Source organism: Bombina bombina, chromosome 5, assembly GCF_027579735.1.
Source record: "Bombina bombina isolate aBomBom1 chromosome 5, aBomBom1.pri, whole genome shotgun sequence".
In the NCBI taxonomy this organism is placed as follows: domain Eukaryota; kingdom Metazoa; phylum Chordata; class Amphibia; order Anura; family Bombinatoridae; genus Bombina; species Bombina bombina.
In genome coordinates, this window is record NC_069503.1 from 1,077,085,720 (window position 1) to 1,077,103,229 (window position 17,510).

The 17,510-nt window shown below is 40.6% G+C and overlaps 1 protein-coding gene across 4 annotated transcripts in view; it reads right to left on the bottom strand.

Annotated features, from left to right (window-relative positions):
- Positions 1-301: 301 nt before the first annotated feature.
- Positions 302-17,510, bottom strand: part of ASAP1 (ArfGAP with SH3 domain, ankyrin repeat and PH domain 1) — a 722,698-nt gene continuing 705,489 nt past the window's right edge. For all 4 annotated transcript variants that reach the window (XM_053715362.1, XM_053715363.1, XM_053715364.1 and 1 more), the window contains 4 exons: positions 12,113-12,171; positions 4,248-4,750; positions 3,067-3,189; positions 302-1,334 (listed from right to left, as the gene is read on the bottom strand). In XM_053715362.1, coding sequence (XP_053571337.1) covers positions 1,260-1,334; positions 3,067-3,189; positions 4,248-4,750; positions 12,113-12,171 — 760 coding nt within the window. In that variant the 3' untranslated portion in view covers positions 302-1,259. The remainder of the gene's footprint in view (positions 1,335-3,066; positions 3,190-4,247; positions 4,751-12,112; positions 12,172-17,510) is intronic.

The following is a 17,510-nucleotide window of genomic DNA, read 5'->3' on the forward strand; positions in this document are numbered from 1 at the left end:
AAATGGCGGCACCCATAATTAGAGCGGCATGTATATAGGGTTTAGTGTCCCTTTAAAGAAGGGAATTTGTTTATAAACATTTTATTTTTACACTAGAAAGTCCCTTTGACAAGGCTAAAAGAACCTCTGACTTCCCACGTTGGTTATGCCCATTTACCTCCATATTTAGCATTCAATAAGCTTCTGTTTACCTAAGTATGTACATAAATGTCAGAATTATTTTGAATCTATGAATAATTTATGATACAGTTTAAATTATACAAAAAAAATAAAATAAACATAACAAAAAATATACATAGGCTTTAGTACTAGAGATATTTATTTCCACAAGGCCTATAAAAAGCCTCCCAGATTTGATCCATGTTATTGGTAAGTAATACTGTTGTCTATTTCACATAACCATTCAAATGGAAAAATACCTTCCCTAGTTGCAATCAGTTACATAACACCTTGGCCCAAACAAAAAAAGAGAACTACAATTATATTCCTGTTTTAAAGGCAGGTTTCAAGTATGCTGGAATTGTATTTAGAAATGCATGCATAATGTAAACCCACTAATATTGTTTAGCAGTCATTAAGTCCGATGAAATTAACCGGAAATGTCATTTTTATATATATGTATATATATTTATATATGTATATACTTCTAATAAAAGAAGCTTTTTAGATAGAAATATATTTTCTTTTACTACGTGTAGCCAAGTAACAGAATGAATGTTACTTAGAAGTTGAACAAACAATTACGGGGCACATAAATACGAACAATATTTGAACTTTGTTAAAAACTACTATGAATTAGCTTTTTCTATAATAAATACCTAGCTCTATTTGTTCTGTTCACACTTTTTTTTGTATAGGTCTAGGTGGTATATTTAAAAATATTATCCACCTTTGTGATGATAATGTCTGATGAGATGACATCTGGGACAGAAAGTGTAGCATATAGTGTTGAACAAGACAGGCAATACTTGGAATGCTGGTTGGACAACAAGTGGTTGAAGAGACGATGTAAGTGCTGGATTCTATGGATAGCTTCAGCAGGTCTCAAGAGACGTGTCTGATTCCAAGGTCTCGACAGCTACTGTAATACTGACGAGGGCAGAAAAACATAGTAACATCTACAATACATACAGAGTTCATCACATAGTAATGAATGTATTGAATGACTTTTAACAGCAGCATATATACATAGATGCAAAACTGCAGAAGCAAGTTTGCTAAGAAGTCCATCTTGCGTGGATGATCAATGCATAAAAGTTCTAATCTGATAAAATGTGAACAAAGGAGACCGGGAATACTCCTTTTCGGTCCGGAAATCCTTCAATGTGCCCAATCTGCCGAAAACAGAAAAAGACTGAATTAGACATGAAGAACCAGAAAACAATGTTACATTTCATAGGTTAATGGATCAGTGCAGTTAAAGGAACATGAAAAAATAAAATTAAAATGGTCATGATTCAGATAGAGCATGTCCTTAAAAAAAACAACTTTATCTTGTTCCCTTAAAATCCTTTGTTGAAGAGCATACATGGATATGTTCAGGAGTGTACATGTGTCTTGAAGACTTATACAGTAGCAGTGTTCTACAATGTTGCACATAGTACTACCATTTGTTGCTAAAGACATGCACACCCTTGAGCCTACCTAGGTATGCTTTTCAACAAAGGTTACCAAAAGAACACAGTACTATTGATAATAGAAGTAAAGTGAAAGTTTTCTTGTAATTGTATGCTCTACCTGAATCAAGAAAGCTTACTTTTAACTTGTGTGCCCCTTTAACCTGTGTCTGCATACAATGTTATACATATGATTTTCAAGATATGTGCACATCTAGGCTCTATTAGAATCATACGAGTCTTATTCTGACTTCCATGTCCCTTTAGTGTGGATATTTTTAGGCAAAAGTCAGTGCTCCTCTATAACACACATCACAGTCACTGGCCCGTCCTTATCTCCACAGCATGTGCCAAGTGATTCATCTGTGTAACGCAGATAAAGCAAGATACAGTTCCTGTTCTGTGCAAGCTACACTGATGCTTTCATTTCTCATCTCAGCATAATTCTGGCACCCAGACAAAGGGTTAAACAATGACTTTACAAAGAAACTCTAGCTGGGCCACTAAAACTGCTCTCCTATTAGAGACAACATTCTCCCCTGCAGGATAAACACATTCATCTACACTTTTATTGTACTAAAAAAACTAATTAAACTCTTACACTGTACTTCAAATTATGATGAATTCCATGTTAAAGTAGAGAAATCTAGTAAAGTGGGGAAACTAGAATTATTTTGTAACCTAGAAATCTATAGGAACAGTGCTAATCTATAGCTATTATGCTACATATTACTCACTCATGGATCTGATTCAGTTAGTATTTTCATGATTATAGAGGAGCGACCTCACCGTTTTCTTACTCACTAAAAGTTCTTTCTATAAACTTAAAGGGATATTAAACACTAAAAACATTTCATGCACCTCCCTCTAATCATGGGTGCGGCCATGTTGGAGCCGAGGTTACACTGTAGCTATCTGAAGGAGAGTTACTGCACATGTGCAAACCGAATGTAGTGAAAGATAGGTTACAACATGGCAGCACCCATGACTAGAAGACGGCAGGAAATAACCTCAATGCTATGCTTATAAAATGTTTTTAGTGTTTAAAGTCTTTTAGCAATATTATGCTGTGCTCTCCATGGTTTATGCTTTCTAATTTTTTCTCATCAGCACTTTTTTGTTAATGATCTTTTCTATTCTCTTACCTGGTCATTGAAAACGTATGTGGCAAATATGTTGCAAGTTTCCGTTATTCTTTTTCTATGTTACATTCTTTACTCTCCTCCTTTTTATCATTTTTTTTCCTTTTCTATTTTCTTATGAAAATTATATCACTTTTATGGCCAGTTTTCATGTGAGATAAGTTATTTGTTTCAAAATGTAATAAAAACAAAACCCCTCTTACACTGAACTTATGTACTGATGAACAATGTGAACTCATATTTACCCGAACTAATAATAAAAAAAAATAGTGCAAAAATGACAAAGTAACTGATGATCTGATACAGACCCACCACTCCTGGTCCTCTTCACCGGTAACTATAATAACTTCACCCTCGATGAATGTAAGTTCATCATCATTGTCTGCTTGACAGTCGTATATTGTTTTCACCCTTTTCATTTTGCTTTTTGCCTGTAAAAAAGACTCAGTAAATAAATTCACTAAATAAAATGTTTCACCACAAGATAATGTTCTTGATTAATACAATAAATATTGGTCCAAACCAGTTTTGATTTTTCTGCAAAATATTTTGAAGATATTTTTTTAATAGACGTGGGAGTAATTTATTAGGATTAATGCAACAATTCCATCCATTTGTATAAAAATAAGTATTGCTTTGTTTTTGAATTGCATACATTTAAAATAAATTGTTTCACAGCCACTGTCAGGATCTATCTATTTTTTATTCCTAAAGGGACATAAAATACTTTTTTCCCTTTTCATTATTCAAAGAGTGAATATTATAAACATAAATAAAAAAACTTTTATTTTGTTCTTTTGGTTTCCGTAGTTGAAAATCAGGTAGGTATGCTCAGGATTGTGCACGTGTCTGGAGCACTAAATGGCAACAGAATGCTTTAAACAAATGTTATAAATTGTGCAAACTCTACTGCCATCTAGTGCACAAAAGCATTCTGGCAAAACTGCTGTCATAGTTCTACAGACATGTGCACAACAGCTAACCACAGTAGGTATTTTCTTCAACAAAAAGTATCATCAAGTAAATTTGACAATAGAAGTAAATTGGAACAATACGATGGATCCTACCTCTAAAAACAAAACAAAAAAAAGGCCATGTATGTTATTATGTTAGGAAAAAAATAAAAAAGATCTATTTTGTTAAAAGTCAGTTTAGTAGAGAAATATGGAAACAAAGCATTACACTTTTTTACATCAAATTGAGTGCTGTTTCTGTCAGATACCTACAAACATCATAGCTTGTTTATTTAGCAGTTGCATATAATATACTGAATGACCTACACTTGTCATGAGGCTTCTGTACATTCGTATTTACTGCAAGTATCATAATCTGCTATGCATTGAACTATTGGCACAGCATAGCAAATGCACGTGTAATGCTTTAGTCTTTACAGATATACCATTTCTGTTAAGTAAAAGCCTTTCCAAAATAGGTGAAGACACAATAGAAAGGACGTGAGAACCCTTTGTAGTGAACATTTGATACTTACTGTATTGATTTTCCTAGGAAGTGGCACAGGAGTCTCTGGCAAGGGTGGTGGACCATCACTGGTAGGTTCAGTTACTTGCTTCTGTACAGGAGTTTGATCAGCATGGTGTGAGTTCTGGGCAGTATCCAATGGCTGAGTGTTCTGGTTTATTTCCAGATGATGCGGCTTAGTATGTGTTTCTCCTACAGGTGTCTTACTCAACATGTCACCAAGGATGGGCTTGGGTGGAAGATCTTTCGGCTTTGGAGGTAAGTCTGCAAGTTGTGGTTTAGGTGGCAGATCCCCTAACTGAGGTTTAGGAGGCAGTTCTCCTGGTTTTGGTGGTAATTCTCCAGTGTGTGGCTTCTGTGCAAATTCAGAAGGCTGTGGTTTGGGTGGAAGGTCACCAATATGTGGTTTGGGTGGCAAGTCAACAGACTGTGGAGATTTCTGGAAGATTTCTTGTGGAGGGTTATATTTGTCCATCGAGAGATGATGTGTGGTGTCTATTTTCCTAAGTGCCACTTCAAATTAAAGCAAGAAATTAGTTTTAATACAGCAAATATATAATTTACTCACGGCCATAAAGAAATGCAATGCTTTATGTAGCAATACTATTAGCCGAGTAATTACATTACTTGTTGTTATCTATCATACAAGAAAATATGTGAATCTAGAATTTTAATCCCAAACTAATTTGTGTATTCAGATTTTCTCATTAAGTGTGTTCAATTGTTTTCCAGTTTAAACCATCCTCTATGAAATTAGCTTTTTAGGCATACATATTAGCAAAGGCAGAGGTGACCAGTGTGGTGACTTCAGAAATTGGGATGGGGGACAGAAATGTGCAAATGAGAAGTAAAATTGGGCAGGTAGGAAAGAGAGAAAGACTAGGCAAGAAGGCAGAAGATTGGGGAAAGAGTTGCAGAAGAAAAAAGTTGTGGAGGATAAGATTTGGAAACAAAAAAACAGGAATGGAGGATGTGAGAACAGAAGCGCTATAGGGAAGAAAACATGAAATAAAAATAGAAAATTAATTAGATAGGGAAGTAATAGATAAAGGCATTTAGTAAACATGGTTCAATCAATTTCCATAAATGATTATTAGAAAGGGATCCTCAATGCTAGAGCTATCAGAGAGCAGTTAATGCTAGGGCTATCAGAGAGCAGTCAATGCTAGGGCTATCAGAGAGCAGTTAATGCTAGGGCTATCAGAGAGCAGTCAATGCTAGGGCTATCAGAGAGCAGTTAATGCTAGGGCTATCAGAGAGCAGTTAATGCAAGGGCTATCAGAGAGCAGTTAATGCTAGGGCTATCAGAGAGCAGTTAATGCAAGGGCTATCAGAGAGCAGTTAATGCTAGGGCTATCAGAGAGCAGTTAATGCTAGGGCTATCAGAGAGCAGTTAATGCAAGGGCTATCAGAGAGCAGTTAATGCTAGGGCTATCAGAGAGCAGTTAATGCTAGGGCTATCAGAGAGCAGTTAATGCTAGGGCTATCAGAGAGCAGTCAATGCTAGGGCTATCAGAGAGCAGTCAATGCTAGGGCTATCAGAGAGCAGTCAATGCTAGGGCTATCAGAGAGCAGTCAATGCTAGGGCTATCAGAGAGCAGGTAATGCTAGGGCTATCAGAGAGCAGGTAATGCTAGGGCTATCAGAGAGCAGTTAATGCTAGGGCTATCAGAGAGCAGTTAATGCTAGGGCTATCAGAGAGCAGTTAATGCTAGGGCTATCAGAGAGCAGTTAATGCTAGGGCTATCAGAGAGCAGTCAATGCTAGGGCTATCAGAGAGCAGTCAATGCTAGGGCTATCAGAGAGCAGTTAATGCTAGGGATATCAGAGAGCAGTCAATGCTAGGGCTATCAGAGAGCAGTTAATGCTAGGGCTATCAGAGAGCAGTTAATGCTAGGGCTATCAGAGAGCAATTAATGCTAGGGCTATCAGAGAGCAGTTAATGCTAGGGCTATCAGAGAGCAGTTAATGCTAGGGCTATCAGAGAGCAGTTAATGCTAGGGCTATCAGAGAGCAGGTAATGCTAGGGCTATCAGAGAGCAGTTAATGCTAGGGCTATCAGAGAGTAGTTAATGCTAGGGCTATCAGAGAGCAGTTAATGCTAGGGTATCAGAGAGTAGTCAATGCTAGGGCTATCAGAGAGCAGTTAATGCTAGGGCTATCAGAGAGCAGTTAATGCTAGGGTATCAGAGAGTAGTCAATGCTAGGGCTATCAGAGAGCAGTTAATGCTAGGGCTATCAGAGAGCAGTTAATGCTAGGGCTATCAGAGAGCAATTAATGCTAGGGCTATCAGAGAGCAGTTAATGCTAGGGCTATCAGAGAGCAGTTAATGCTAGGGCTATCAGAGAGCAGTTAATGCTAGGGCTATCAGAGAGCAGTCAATGCTAGGGCTATCAGAGAGCAGTTAATGCTAGGGCTATCAGAGAGCAGTTAATGCTAGGGCTATCAGAGAGCAGTTAATGCTAGGGCTATCAGAGAGCAGGTAATGCTAGGGCTATCAGAGAGCAGTTAATGCTACGGCTATCAGAGAGCAGTTAATGCTAGGGCTATCAGAGAGCAGTTAATGCTAGGGCTATCAGAGAGCAGGTAATGCTAGGGCTATCAGAGAGCAGTTAATGCTAGGGCTATCAGAGAGCAGTTAATGCTAGGGCTATCAGAGAGCAGTTAATGCTAGGGCTATCAGAGAGCAGTTAATGCTAGGGCTATCAGAGAGCAGTTAATGCTAGGGCTATCAGAGAGCAGTTAATGCTAGGGCTATCAGAGAGCAGTTAATGCTAGGGCTATCAGAGAGCAGTTAATGCTAGGGCTATCAGAGAGCAGTCAATGCTAGGGCTATCAGAGAGCAGTTAATGCTAGGGCTATCAGAGAGCAGTTAATGCTAGGGCTATCAGAGAGCAGTTAATGCTAGGGCTATCAGAGAGCAGTTAATGCTAGGGCTATCAGAGAGCAGTTAATGCTAGGGCTATCAGAGAGCAGTTAATGCTAGGGCTATCAGAGAGCAGTTAATGCTAGGGCTATCAGAGAGCAGTTAATGCTAGGGCTATCAGAGAGCAGTCAATGCTAGGGCTATCAGAGAGCAGTTAATGCTACGGCTATCAGAGAGCAGTTAATGCTAGGGCTATCAGAGAGCAGGTAATGCTAGGGCTATCAGAGAGCAGTTAATGCTAGGGCTATCAGAGAGCAGTTAATGCTAGGGCTATCAGAGAGCAGTTAATGCTAGGGCTATCAGAGAGCAGTTAATGCTAGGGCTATCAGAGAGCAGTTAATGCTAGGGCTATCAGAGAGCAGTTAATGCTACGGCTATCAGAGAGCAGTTAATGCTAGGGCTATCAGAGAGCAGTTAATGCTACGGCTATCAGAGAGCAGTTAATGCTAGGGCTATCAGAGAGCAGTTAATGCTAGGGCTATCAGAGAGCAGTCAATGCTAGGGCTATCAGAGAGCAGTTAATGCTAGGGCTATCAGAGAGCAGTTAATGCTAGGGCTATCAGAGAGTAGTTAATGCCGGGGCTATCAGAGAGCAGTTAATGCTAGGGCTATCAGAGAGCAGTTAATGCTAGGGCTATCAGAGAGCAGTTAATACTAGGGCTATCAGAGAGCAGTTAATGCTAGGGCTATCAGAGAGCAGTCAATGCTAGGGCTATCAGAGAGCAGTTAATGCTAGGGCTATCAGAGAGTAGTTAATGCTAGGGCTATCAGAGAGCAGTTAATGCTAGGGCTATCAGAGAGCAGTTAATGCTAGGGCTATCAGAGAGCAGTTAATGCTAGGGCTATCAGAGAGTAGTCAATGCTAGGGCTATCAGAGAGCAGTTAATGCTAGGGCTATCAGAGAGCAATTAATGCTAGGGCTATCAGAGAGTACTCAATGCTAGGGCTATCAGAGAGCAGTTAATGCTAGGGCTATCAGAGAGCATTTAATGCTACGGCTATCAGAGAGCAGTTAATGCTAGGGCTATCAGAGAGCAGTTAATGCTAGGGCTATCAGAGAGCAGTTAATGCTAGGGCTATCAGAGAGCAGTTAATGCTAGGGCTATCAGAGAGCAGTTAATGCTAGGGCTATCAGAGAGCAGTTAATGCTAGGGCTATCAGAGAGCAGTTAATGCTAGGGCTATCAGAGAGCAGTCAATGCTAGGGCTATCAGAGAGCAGTTAATGCTACGGCTATCAGAGAGCAGTTAATGCTAGGGCTATCAGAGAGCAGTTAATGCTAGGGCTATCAGAGAGCAGTTAATGCTAGGGCTATCAGAGAGCAGTTAATGCTAGGGCTATCAGAGAGCAGTTAATGCTAGGGCTATCAGAGAGCAGTTAATGCTAGGGCTATCAGAGAGCAGTTAATGCCTGGGCTATCAGAGAGCAGTTAATGCTAGGGCTATCAGAGAGCAGTTAATGCTAGGGCTATCAGAGAGCAGTTAATGCTAGGGCTATCAGAGAGCAGTTAATGCTAGGGCTATCAGAGAGCAGTTAATGCTAGGGCTATCAGAGAGCAGTTAATGCTAGGGCTATCAGAGAGCAGTTAATGCTAGGGCTATCAGAGAGCAGTTAATGCTAGGGCTATCAGAGAGCAGTTAATGCTAGGGCTATCAGAGAGCAGTTAATGCTAGGGCTATCAGAGAGCAGTTAATGCTAGGGCTATCAGAGAGCAGTTAATGCTAGGGCTATCAGAGAGCAGTTAATGCTAGGGCTATCAGAGAGCAGTTAATGCTAGGGCTATCAGAGAGCAGTTAATGCTAGGGCTATCAGAGAGCAGTCAATGCTAGGGCTATCAGAGAGCAGTTAGTGCTAGGGCTATCAGAGAGCAGTTAATGCTAGGGCTATCAGAGAGCAGTTAATGCTAGGGCTATCAGAGAGCAGTTAATGCTAGGGCTATCAGAGAGCAGTTAATGCTAGGGCTATCAGAGAGCAGTTAATGCTAGGGCTATCAGAGAGCAGTTAATGCTAGGGCTATCAGAGAGAAGTTAATGCTACGGCTATCAGAGAGCAGTTAATGCTACGGCTATCAGAGAGCAGTCAATGCTAGGGCTATCAGAGAGCAGTTAATGCTAGGGCTATCAGAGAGCAGTTAATGCTAGGGCTATCAGAGAGCAGTTAATGCTAGGGCTATCAGAGAGCAGTTAATGCTAGGGCTATCAGAGAGCAGTTAATGCCGGGGCTATCAGAGAACAGTCAATGCTAGGGCTATCAGAGAGCAGTTAATGCTAGGGCTATCAGAGAGCAGTTAATGCTAGGGCTATCAGAGAGCAGTTAATGCTAGGGCTATCAGAGAGCAGTTAATGCTAGGGCTATCAGAGAGCAGTTAATGCTAGGGCTATCAGAGAGCAGTTAATGCTAGGGCTATCAGAGAGCAGTTAATGCTAGGGCTATCAGAGAGCAGTTAATTCTAGGGCTATCAGAGAGTAGTTAATGCTAGGGCTATTAGTGAGCAGTTAATGCTAGGGCTATCAGAGAGCAGTTAATGCTAGGGCTATCAGAGAGCAGTTAATGCTAGGGCTATCAGAGAGCAGTTAATGCTAGGGCTATCAGAGAGCAGTTAATGCTAGGGCTATCAGAGAGCAGTTAATGCTAGGGCTATCAGAGAGCAGTTAATTCTAGGGCTATCAGAGAGCAGTTAATGCTAGGGCTATTAGTGAGCAGTTAATGCTAGGGCTATCAGAGAGCAGTTAATGCTAGGGCTATCAGAGAGCAGTTAATGCTAGGGCTATCAGAGAGCAGTTAATGCTAGGGCTATCAGAGAGCAGTTAATGCTAGGGCTATCAGAGAGCAGTTAATGCTAGGGCTATCAGAGAGCAGTTAATGCTAGGGCTATCAGAGAGCAGTTAATGCTAGGGCTATCAGAGAGCAGTTAATGCTAGGGCTATCAGAGAGCAGTTAAGGCTAGGGCTATCAGAGAGCAGTTAATGCTAGGGCTATCAGAGAGCAGTTAATGCTAGGGCTATCAGAGAGCAGTTAATGCTAGGGCTATCAGAGAGCAGTCAATGCTAGGGCAATCAGAGAGCAGTTAATGCTAGGGCTATCAGAGAGCAGCTAATGCTAGGGCTATCAGAGAGCAGTTAATGCTAGGGCTATCAGAGAGCAGTTAATGCTAGGGCTATCAGAGAGCAGTTAATGCTAGGGCTATCAGAGAGCAGTTAATGCTAGGGCTATCAGAGAGCAGTTAATGCTAGGGTATCAGAGAGCAGTTAATGCTAGGGCTATCAGAGAGCAGTTAATGCTAGGGCTATCAGAGAGCAGTTAAGGCTAGGGCTATCAGAGAGCAGTTAATGCTAGGGCTATCAGAGAGCAGTTAATGCTAGGGCTATCAGAGAGCAGTTAATGCTAGGGCTATCAGAGAGCAGTTAATGCTAGGGCTATCAGAGAGCAGTCAATGCTAGGGCTATCAGAGAGCAGTTAATGCTAGGGCTATCAGAGAGCAGTTAATGCTAGGGCTATCAGAGAGCAGTTAATGCTAGGGCTATCAGAGAGCAGTTAATGCTAGGGCTATCAGAGAGCAGTCAATGCTAGGGCAATCAGAGAGCAGTTAATGCTAGGGCTATCAGAGAGCAGCTAATGCTAGGGCTATCAGAGAGCAGTTAATGCTAGGGCTATCAGAGAGCAGTTAATGCTAGGGCTATCAGAGAGCAGTTAATGCTAGGGCTATCAGAGAGCAGTTAATGCTAGGGCTATCAGAGAGCAGTTAATGCTAGGGCTATCAGAGAGCAGTTAATGCTAGGGCTATCAGAGAGCAGTTAATGCTAGGGCTATCAGAGAGCAGTTAATGCTAGGGCTATCAGAGAGCAGTTAATGCTAGGGCTATCAGAGAGCAGTTAGTGCTAGGGCTATCAGAGAGCAGCTAATGCTAGGGCTATCAGAGAGCAGTTAATGCTAGGGCTATCAGAGAGCAGTCAATGCTAGGGCTATCAGAGAGCAGTTAATGCTAGGGCTATCAGAGAGCAGTTAATGCTAGGGCTATCAGAGAGCAGTTAATGCTAGGGCAATCAGAGAGCAGTTAATGCTAGGGCTATCAGAGAGCAGTTAATGCTAGGGCTATCAGAGAGCAGTTAATGCTAGGGCTATCAGAGAGCAGTTAATGCTAGGGCTATCAGAGAGCAGTTAATGCTAGGGCTATCAGAGAGCAGTTAATGCTAGGGCAATCAGAGAGCAGTTAATGCTAGGGCTATCAGAGAGCAGTTAATGCTAGGGCTATCAGAGAGCAGTTAATGCTAGGGCTATCAGAGAGCAGTTAATGCTAGGGCTATTAGAGAGCAGTCAATGGTAGGGCTATCAGAGAGCAGTTAATGCTAGGGCTATTAGAGAGCAGTCAATGGTAGGGCTATCAGAGAGCAGTTAGTGCTAGGGCTATCAGAGAGCAGTTAATGCTAGGGCTATCAGAGAGCAGTTAATGCTAGGGCTATCAGAGAGCAGTTTTGTGAGGTGCACTAGAGAGAGGTGTTTATTGAGAAAGATGAATGATCTGGGAAGAGGACAAAGGCATGGTAGTAGTCTTGGTACCCACATATATTTGGAGCCAAAACATGGAAATGATATGTAATTATTTTTATATATTATTTGTATTTTTCAAATAAATGAAACTAAGAATACTATGGCGTTTCAACTTCTGCAATTATTCACCAGGTCAAGCTACAGGTTAAAGCTAAGACCTAATAGGGTGTATAATGTTACCATTTTAATGTTCAAATGGTTAAACACGTAGGTAAAGTACCACTCGGAAGCTGCAGATAAAAAACATTAGCTGTTTTTAATTTAATTAAATTAAGTGCAAGATTAAAGCCCAATTCTGAATTGTAACTTTAGCTGGCTCACGAATATCCACCAAGTCTTTTAACGCAAATATGTAATTAAAAATTATTATGATCTACTATCCTCAACCTAGAACGACTTACCTTTTTGAGGTAGTTTGGGCAGAACTCTGGGACCTAATGTAGTCTTTGTGGGTCCTGTGCTAAAATAGAAAAAAACACAAAACAAAATGTAAGTATCACAATTTAATTCCCCTTTTTATCATGGTTCTCATTTTTTTAATATACAATTTTTTTTACGTCTCAAAAAACACATTTTGTGCTTTTCTTTTACAGAGAGATTGTATAACTGCCCCTTTTTCACTTGTACTCATGTGAATGCTGCTTTTAGGTAAATTAAACCTAGGTATATCATTTTATCTGTGTGGAAAATGTGAATCTTAAAGATTTCTGCAAAAAAATAAAAAATGTATAGTAAATAGTTAAAGTAGTAACATCTAATCAAACAGCTAAAAAAAAAGTCCTAAGTGTCTTCAGGAAATAATTACAAACTGCTGCTTCTGAGATATATGGGTGTTTTAATAGATATGTCTGCAGAAGAATAATTAATATTATTGTGACCCAAATTTGCATTTGCCCATGACCATACCATTGTTTAAAGTGACAGTAAAATCAAAAATAAACTTTCATAATTCAGATCAGTATTTAATTATCTTAGCAAATATATGTTGTTTTCTTTGTATCCTTTGTTGACAAACATACATAGGTAGGCTTAAAAGAAGCAATAAACTTCTGGAATCTAGCTGCCGAATGGTGAATATGCACACATGCCTCTTGACTTTTGATAACCAGATTAGTTCAGCTAGCTCCCAGTAGTGCATTGCTGCTTCTGAGCCTACTCTTCAACAAAGGATTCCAAGAGAATGATAATCAAATATAATAATAAGTAAATTAGAAAGTTTTTAAAATCACATGCTCAGTTTGAAACATGAAAGCTTAAAGGGACAGGAAACCCCCAAATTATCTTGTTATCCTTTGCTGAAGGAACAATTTTGCATTACTGGCAGCTAGCTGAACACATCTACAGGGAGTGCAGAATTATTAGGCAAATGAGTATTTTGACCACATCATCCTCTTTATGCATGTTGTCTTACTCTAAGCTGTATAGGCTCGAAAGCCTACTACCAATTAAGCATATTAGGTGATGTGCATCTCTGTAATGAGAAGGGGTGTGGTCTAATGACAGCAACACCCTATATCAGGTGTGCATAATTATTAGGCAACTTCCTTTCCTTTGGCAAAATGGGTCAAAAGAAGGACTTGACAGGCTCAGAAAAGTCAAAAATAGTGAGATATCTTGCAGAGGGATGCATCACTTTTAAAATTGCAAAGCTTCTGAAGCGTGATCATCGAACAATCAAGCGTTTCATTCAAAATAGACAACAGGGTCGCAAGCAGCGTGTGGAAAAACCAAGGCGCAAAATAACTGCCCATGAACTGAGAAAAGTCAAGCGTGCAACTGCCAAGATGCCACTTGCCACCAGTTTGGCCATATTTCAGAGCTGCAACATCACTGGAGTGCCCAAAAGCACAAGGTGTGCAATACTCAGAGACATGGCCAAGGTAAGAAAGGCTGAAAGACGACCACCACTGAACAAGACACACAAGCTGAAACGTCAAGACTGGGCCAAGAAATATCTCAAGACTGATTTTTCTAAGGTTTTATGGACTGATGAAATGAGAGTGAGTCTTGATGGGCCAGATGGATGGGCCCGTGGCTGGATTGGTAAAGGGCAGAGAGCTCCAGTCCGACTCAGACGCCAGCAAGGTGGAGGTGGAGTACTGGTTTGGGCTGGTATCATCAAAGATGAGCTTGTGGGGCCTTTTCGGGTTGAGGATGGAGTCAAGCTCAACTCCCAGTCCTACTGCCAGTTTCTGGAAGACACCTTCTTCAAGCAGTGGTACAGGAAGAAGTCTGCATCCTTCAAGAAAAACATAATTTTCATGCAGGACAATGCTCCATCACATGCGTCCAAGTACTCCACAGCGTGGCTGGCAAGAAAGGGTATAAAAGAAGAAAATCTAATGACATGGCCTCCTTGTTCACCTGATCTGAACCCCATTGAGAACCTGTGGTCCATCATCAAATGTGAGATTTAAAAAGGAGGGAAAACAGTACACCTCTCTGAACAGTGTCTGGGAGGCTGTGGTTGCTGCTGCACGCAATGTTGATGGTGAACAGATCAAAACACTGACAGAATCCATGGATGGCAGGCTTTTGAGTGTCCTTGCAAAGAAAGGTGGCTATATTGGTCACTGATTTGTTTTTGTTTTGTTTTTGAATGTCAGAAATGTATATTTGTGAATGTTGAGATGTTATATTGGTTTCACTGGTAAAAATAAATAATTGAAATGGGTATATATTTGTTTTTTGTTAAGTTGCCTAATAATTATGCACAGTAATAGTCACCTGCACACACAGATATTCCCCTAAAATAGCTATAACTAAAAACAAACTAAAAACTACTTCCAAAACTATTCAGCTTTGATATTAATGAGTTTTTTGGGTTCATTGAGAACATGGTTGTTGTTCAATAATAAAATTAATCCTCAAAAATACAACTTGCCTAATAATTCTGCACTCCCTGTAGTAACCAATTACAAGAGACACATGTGTGCAGGCACCAATCAGCAGCTAGCTCCCACTAGTGTAAGATATGTGCAAATTCTTTTTCAACAAGAGATACCAAGAGAACAAAGCACATTTGAAAATATAAGTGAATTTAAAGGTGTCTTAAAATTACATGCTCTATCTGAATCATGCAAGTTTAATTTTGACTTTCCTATCCCTTTCATTTTGCAGAAGAGATAGCAATAAGAAACAAAACCTTCCAAGATAACAACTTAATATCTATGGAAAGCATTGGCTCAAACAGAACCTGCTGTAAAACTGTAAGAACAAGGTTAAGGCTCCAAGGAGGAGCAACATACTTAAAGGGCCATAATACCCAAATGTTTAAGCACTTGAAAGTGATGCAGCATAGCTGTAAAAAACTGACTAGAAAATATCACCTGAACATCTCTATGTAAAAAAGAAAGATATTTACCTCAAAAGTTCCTCAGTAGCCACATCCCATTGTAAAGGATTTCTAAGCAGCATATTATTATGTCTGTCCTGGGACAGCTGAAAGGATGAGCCTCATGCACTCTCATCTTATTTCCCTATTCAGTGTAACAATGAATTCTCATGAGAGTTAAGTCAAATCTCATGAGATCACAGTAAAAGAGTTCATGACCTCAGCACTGCTGATGCTGATTGGCTGCTGTTCATTTTTTATTTTTTTTTAACCTGCAGCTGGGAGCAGCTGAGTATAACTTTTTACACAGAACTTACTCTGCTGAGCTGAGGAAATTGTGAGGTAAAATATCTTGTTTTTTTACATAGAGATGCTCAAGTGATATTTTCCTGTCAGCTTTTTACAGTTATACTGCATCAGTTTCAAGGGATTTAGCATATGAGTATTATGTCCCTTTAAACACAGGCCTGATAAACAGATTGCACATCTGGCACATCCGCCAGACGCTTATGCAGCAAAATAGATAAAGCAGAAATCTGACCCTTCAGAGGACTGACTGACAATCCCTTCTCCAGATCTTCTTGTAGAAAAAAGACAAAATCCTAACCCTACTCCAAGAGTAGTCCTTGGATTCACACCAACAAAGGTATTTACACCATACCTTATGGTAAATCATTCTAGTAACAGGCTTGCGAGCCTGAATCAAGGTCTCAATGACCGACTCAGAATATCCACGCTTAGCCAGACCTAAGCCTTCAATCTCCAAGCAAATAGCTTCAGAGAAACAAGATTTGAATGAAGGAATGGACCCTGAATTAGAAGGTCCTTCCTCAGAGTCAACCTCCAAGGGGAAGAGAGAACATCCTCACCAAGTCCACATACTAGATCCTGCGAGGCCACGCAGGGACTATTAGAAATACCGATGCTCTCTCCTGCTTGATACGAGCAAAGACTCACGGAAGAGGAGCAAAAGGATAAAACAGGTAAGCCAGCCTAAAATCCCAAGAAATCGCCAGAGCATCTATTAGAGCGGCCTGCAGATCTCTTGACCTTGAATTAAACCTTGACAGCTTGGCGTTCTGCTGAGACGCCCTCTGATCCAACTCCGGCATCCCCCATTTGAGGGATAACCTGGAAACACCTCCGGATGGGGAGCCCACTCCCCGGGATGAAATGTCTGTCTGTTTAAAAAGTCCGCTTCCCAGATGACCACACCTGGAATGTGGGTGGCAGATAGACAGCAATTGTGAGCTTCTGCCCACTGAACAATCCGAGCCACCTCCTTCAATGCTATGGAATTCATCATTTCTTCCTAGTGGCTGATGTAAACTGAGGACATGGTCCGACTGGAACCCGGATAAACCGGTCGATGGACAACCGAGGTCAAGCCATCAGAGCATTGGAAATCGCTCTCAACTCTAAGGTTTTATAAAGAGAGCAGACTCCTACCATGGTCCAAGTGCCCTTAACGAGACCCACACTACAACAACTCAGCCCAATAGGCTGACGTCCATGGTCACTATGACCCAGAAAATATATTGGAAGCATGTGCCCTTTGAAACAGATGCTCCTGAGAAACCCAACACGGGAGACAGTGTTTATCCTCTGAGATTGTATGATCTCCGTTCCGCTAACTGAGCATGCAAAATTGCCAAACACACAAATGAGATTGAGCAAAGGGATGATGTCCATCAGAACAAATACCTCCAAACATTGAGCCACTGATGTCTAAAACAATAGACTGCAGAAAGAGGCAAGAGGAAAGAAACCTTAATTTTCTGACCTCTGTCAGAAATATTCACATAGGTAGGGAAACTATTATGATCCCTAAGGAAACTACCCCTGTAGCTGAAACAAAGGAGCTAATTTCCCCCGTGGGAATTAGAGTCTGCTTGCAGAAAAAAATGGCACCTGAACCTAAAAGTCATCCAGGTATGGAGCCACTTCAATACCCTGATACCTGATCACTGCCAAGAGAACCCCCAAAACCTTTGAGAACAATTCTGGGAACATTGGCAAGGCCAAAGGAAAGTCAGAAGGCAAATCTCAGAAACTAAAAGATACGCATCCTTCTGGTTTATGGTTGTCATAAACTGACCCTCTAGGACCAAGGGAAAAATGAAACCAATGGCTTTCACTAAAAAGGATGGCACCCTGAGAACTTTTGAGACACTTTAGGTCTAGAATAGGACAAGAATCCTCCTTGCCGAGATCACACCCAGGTAGGAAAGATCCAAAACGTAATTCAAAATGCCTCTCTTTCATCTGGACAGCAGATAAACGAAAGAGGAGAAACTCACCTCTAGGAGGAAAGATTTCAATTCTATTTAGTAACTCTGAGCTACTATGTCTGCAGGCTATCTGGGACATCCCGTATCTGAATAAAACAGAGAAATTGAGCCCACGACTTAATCCGATACTGGATCGGGGGCAAACCCTTCAAGCTGATCAAGACTCAGCTGTAT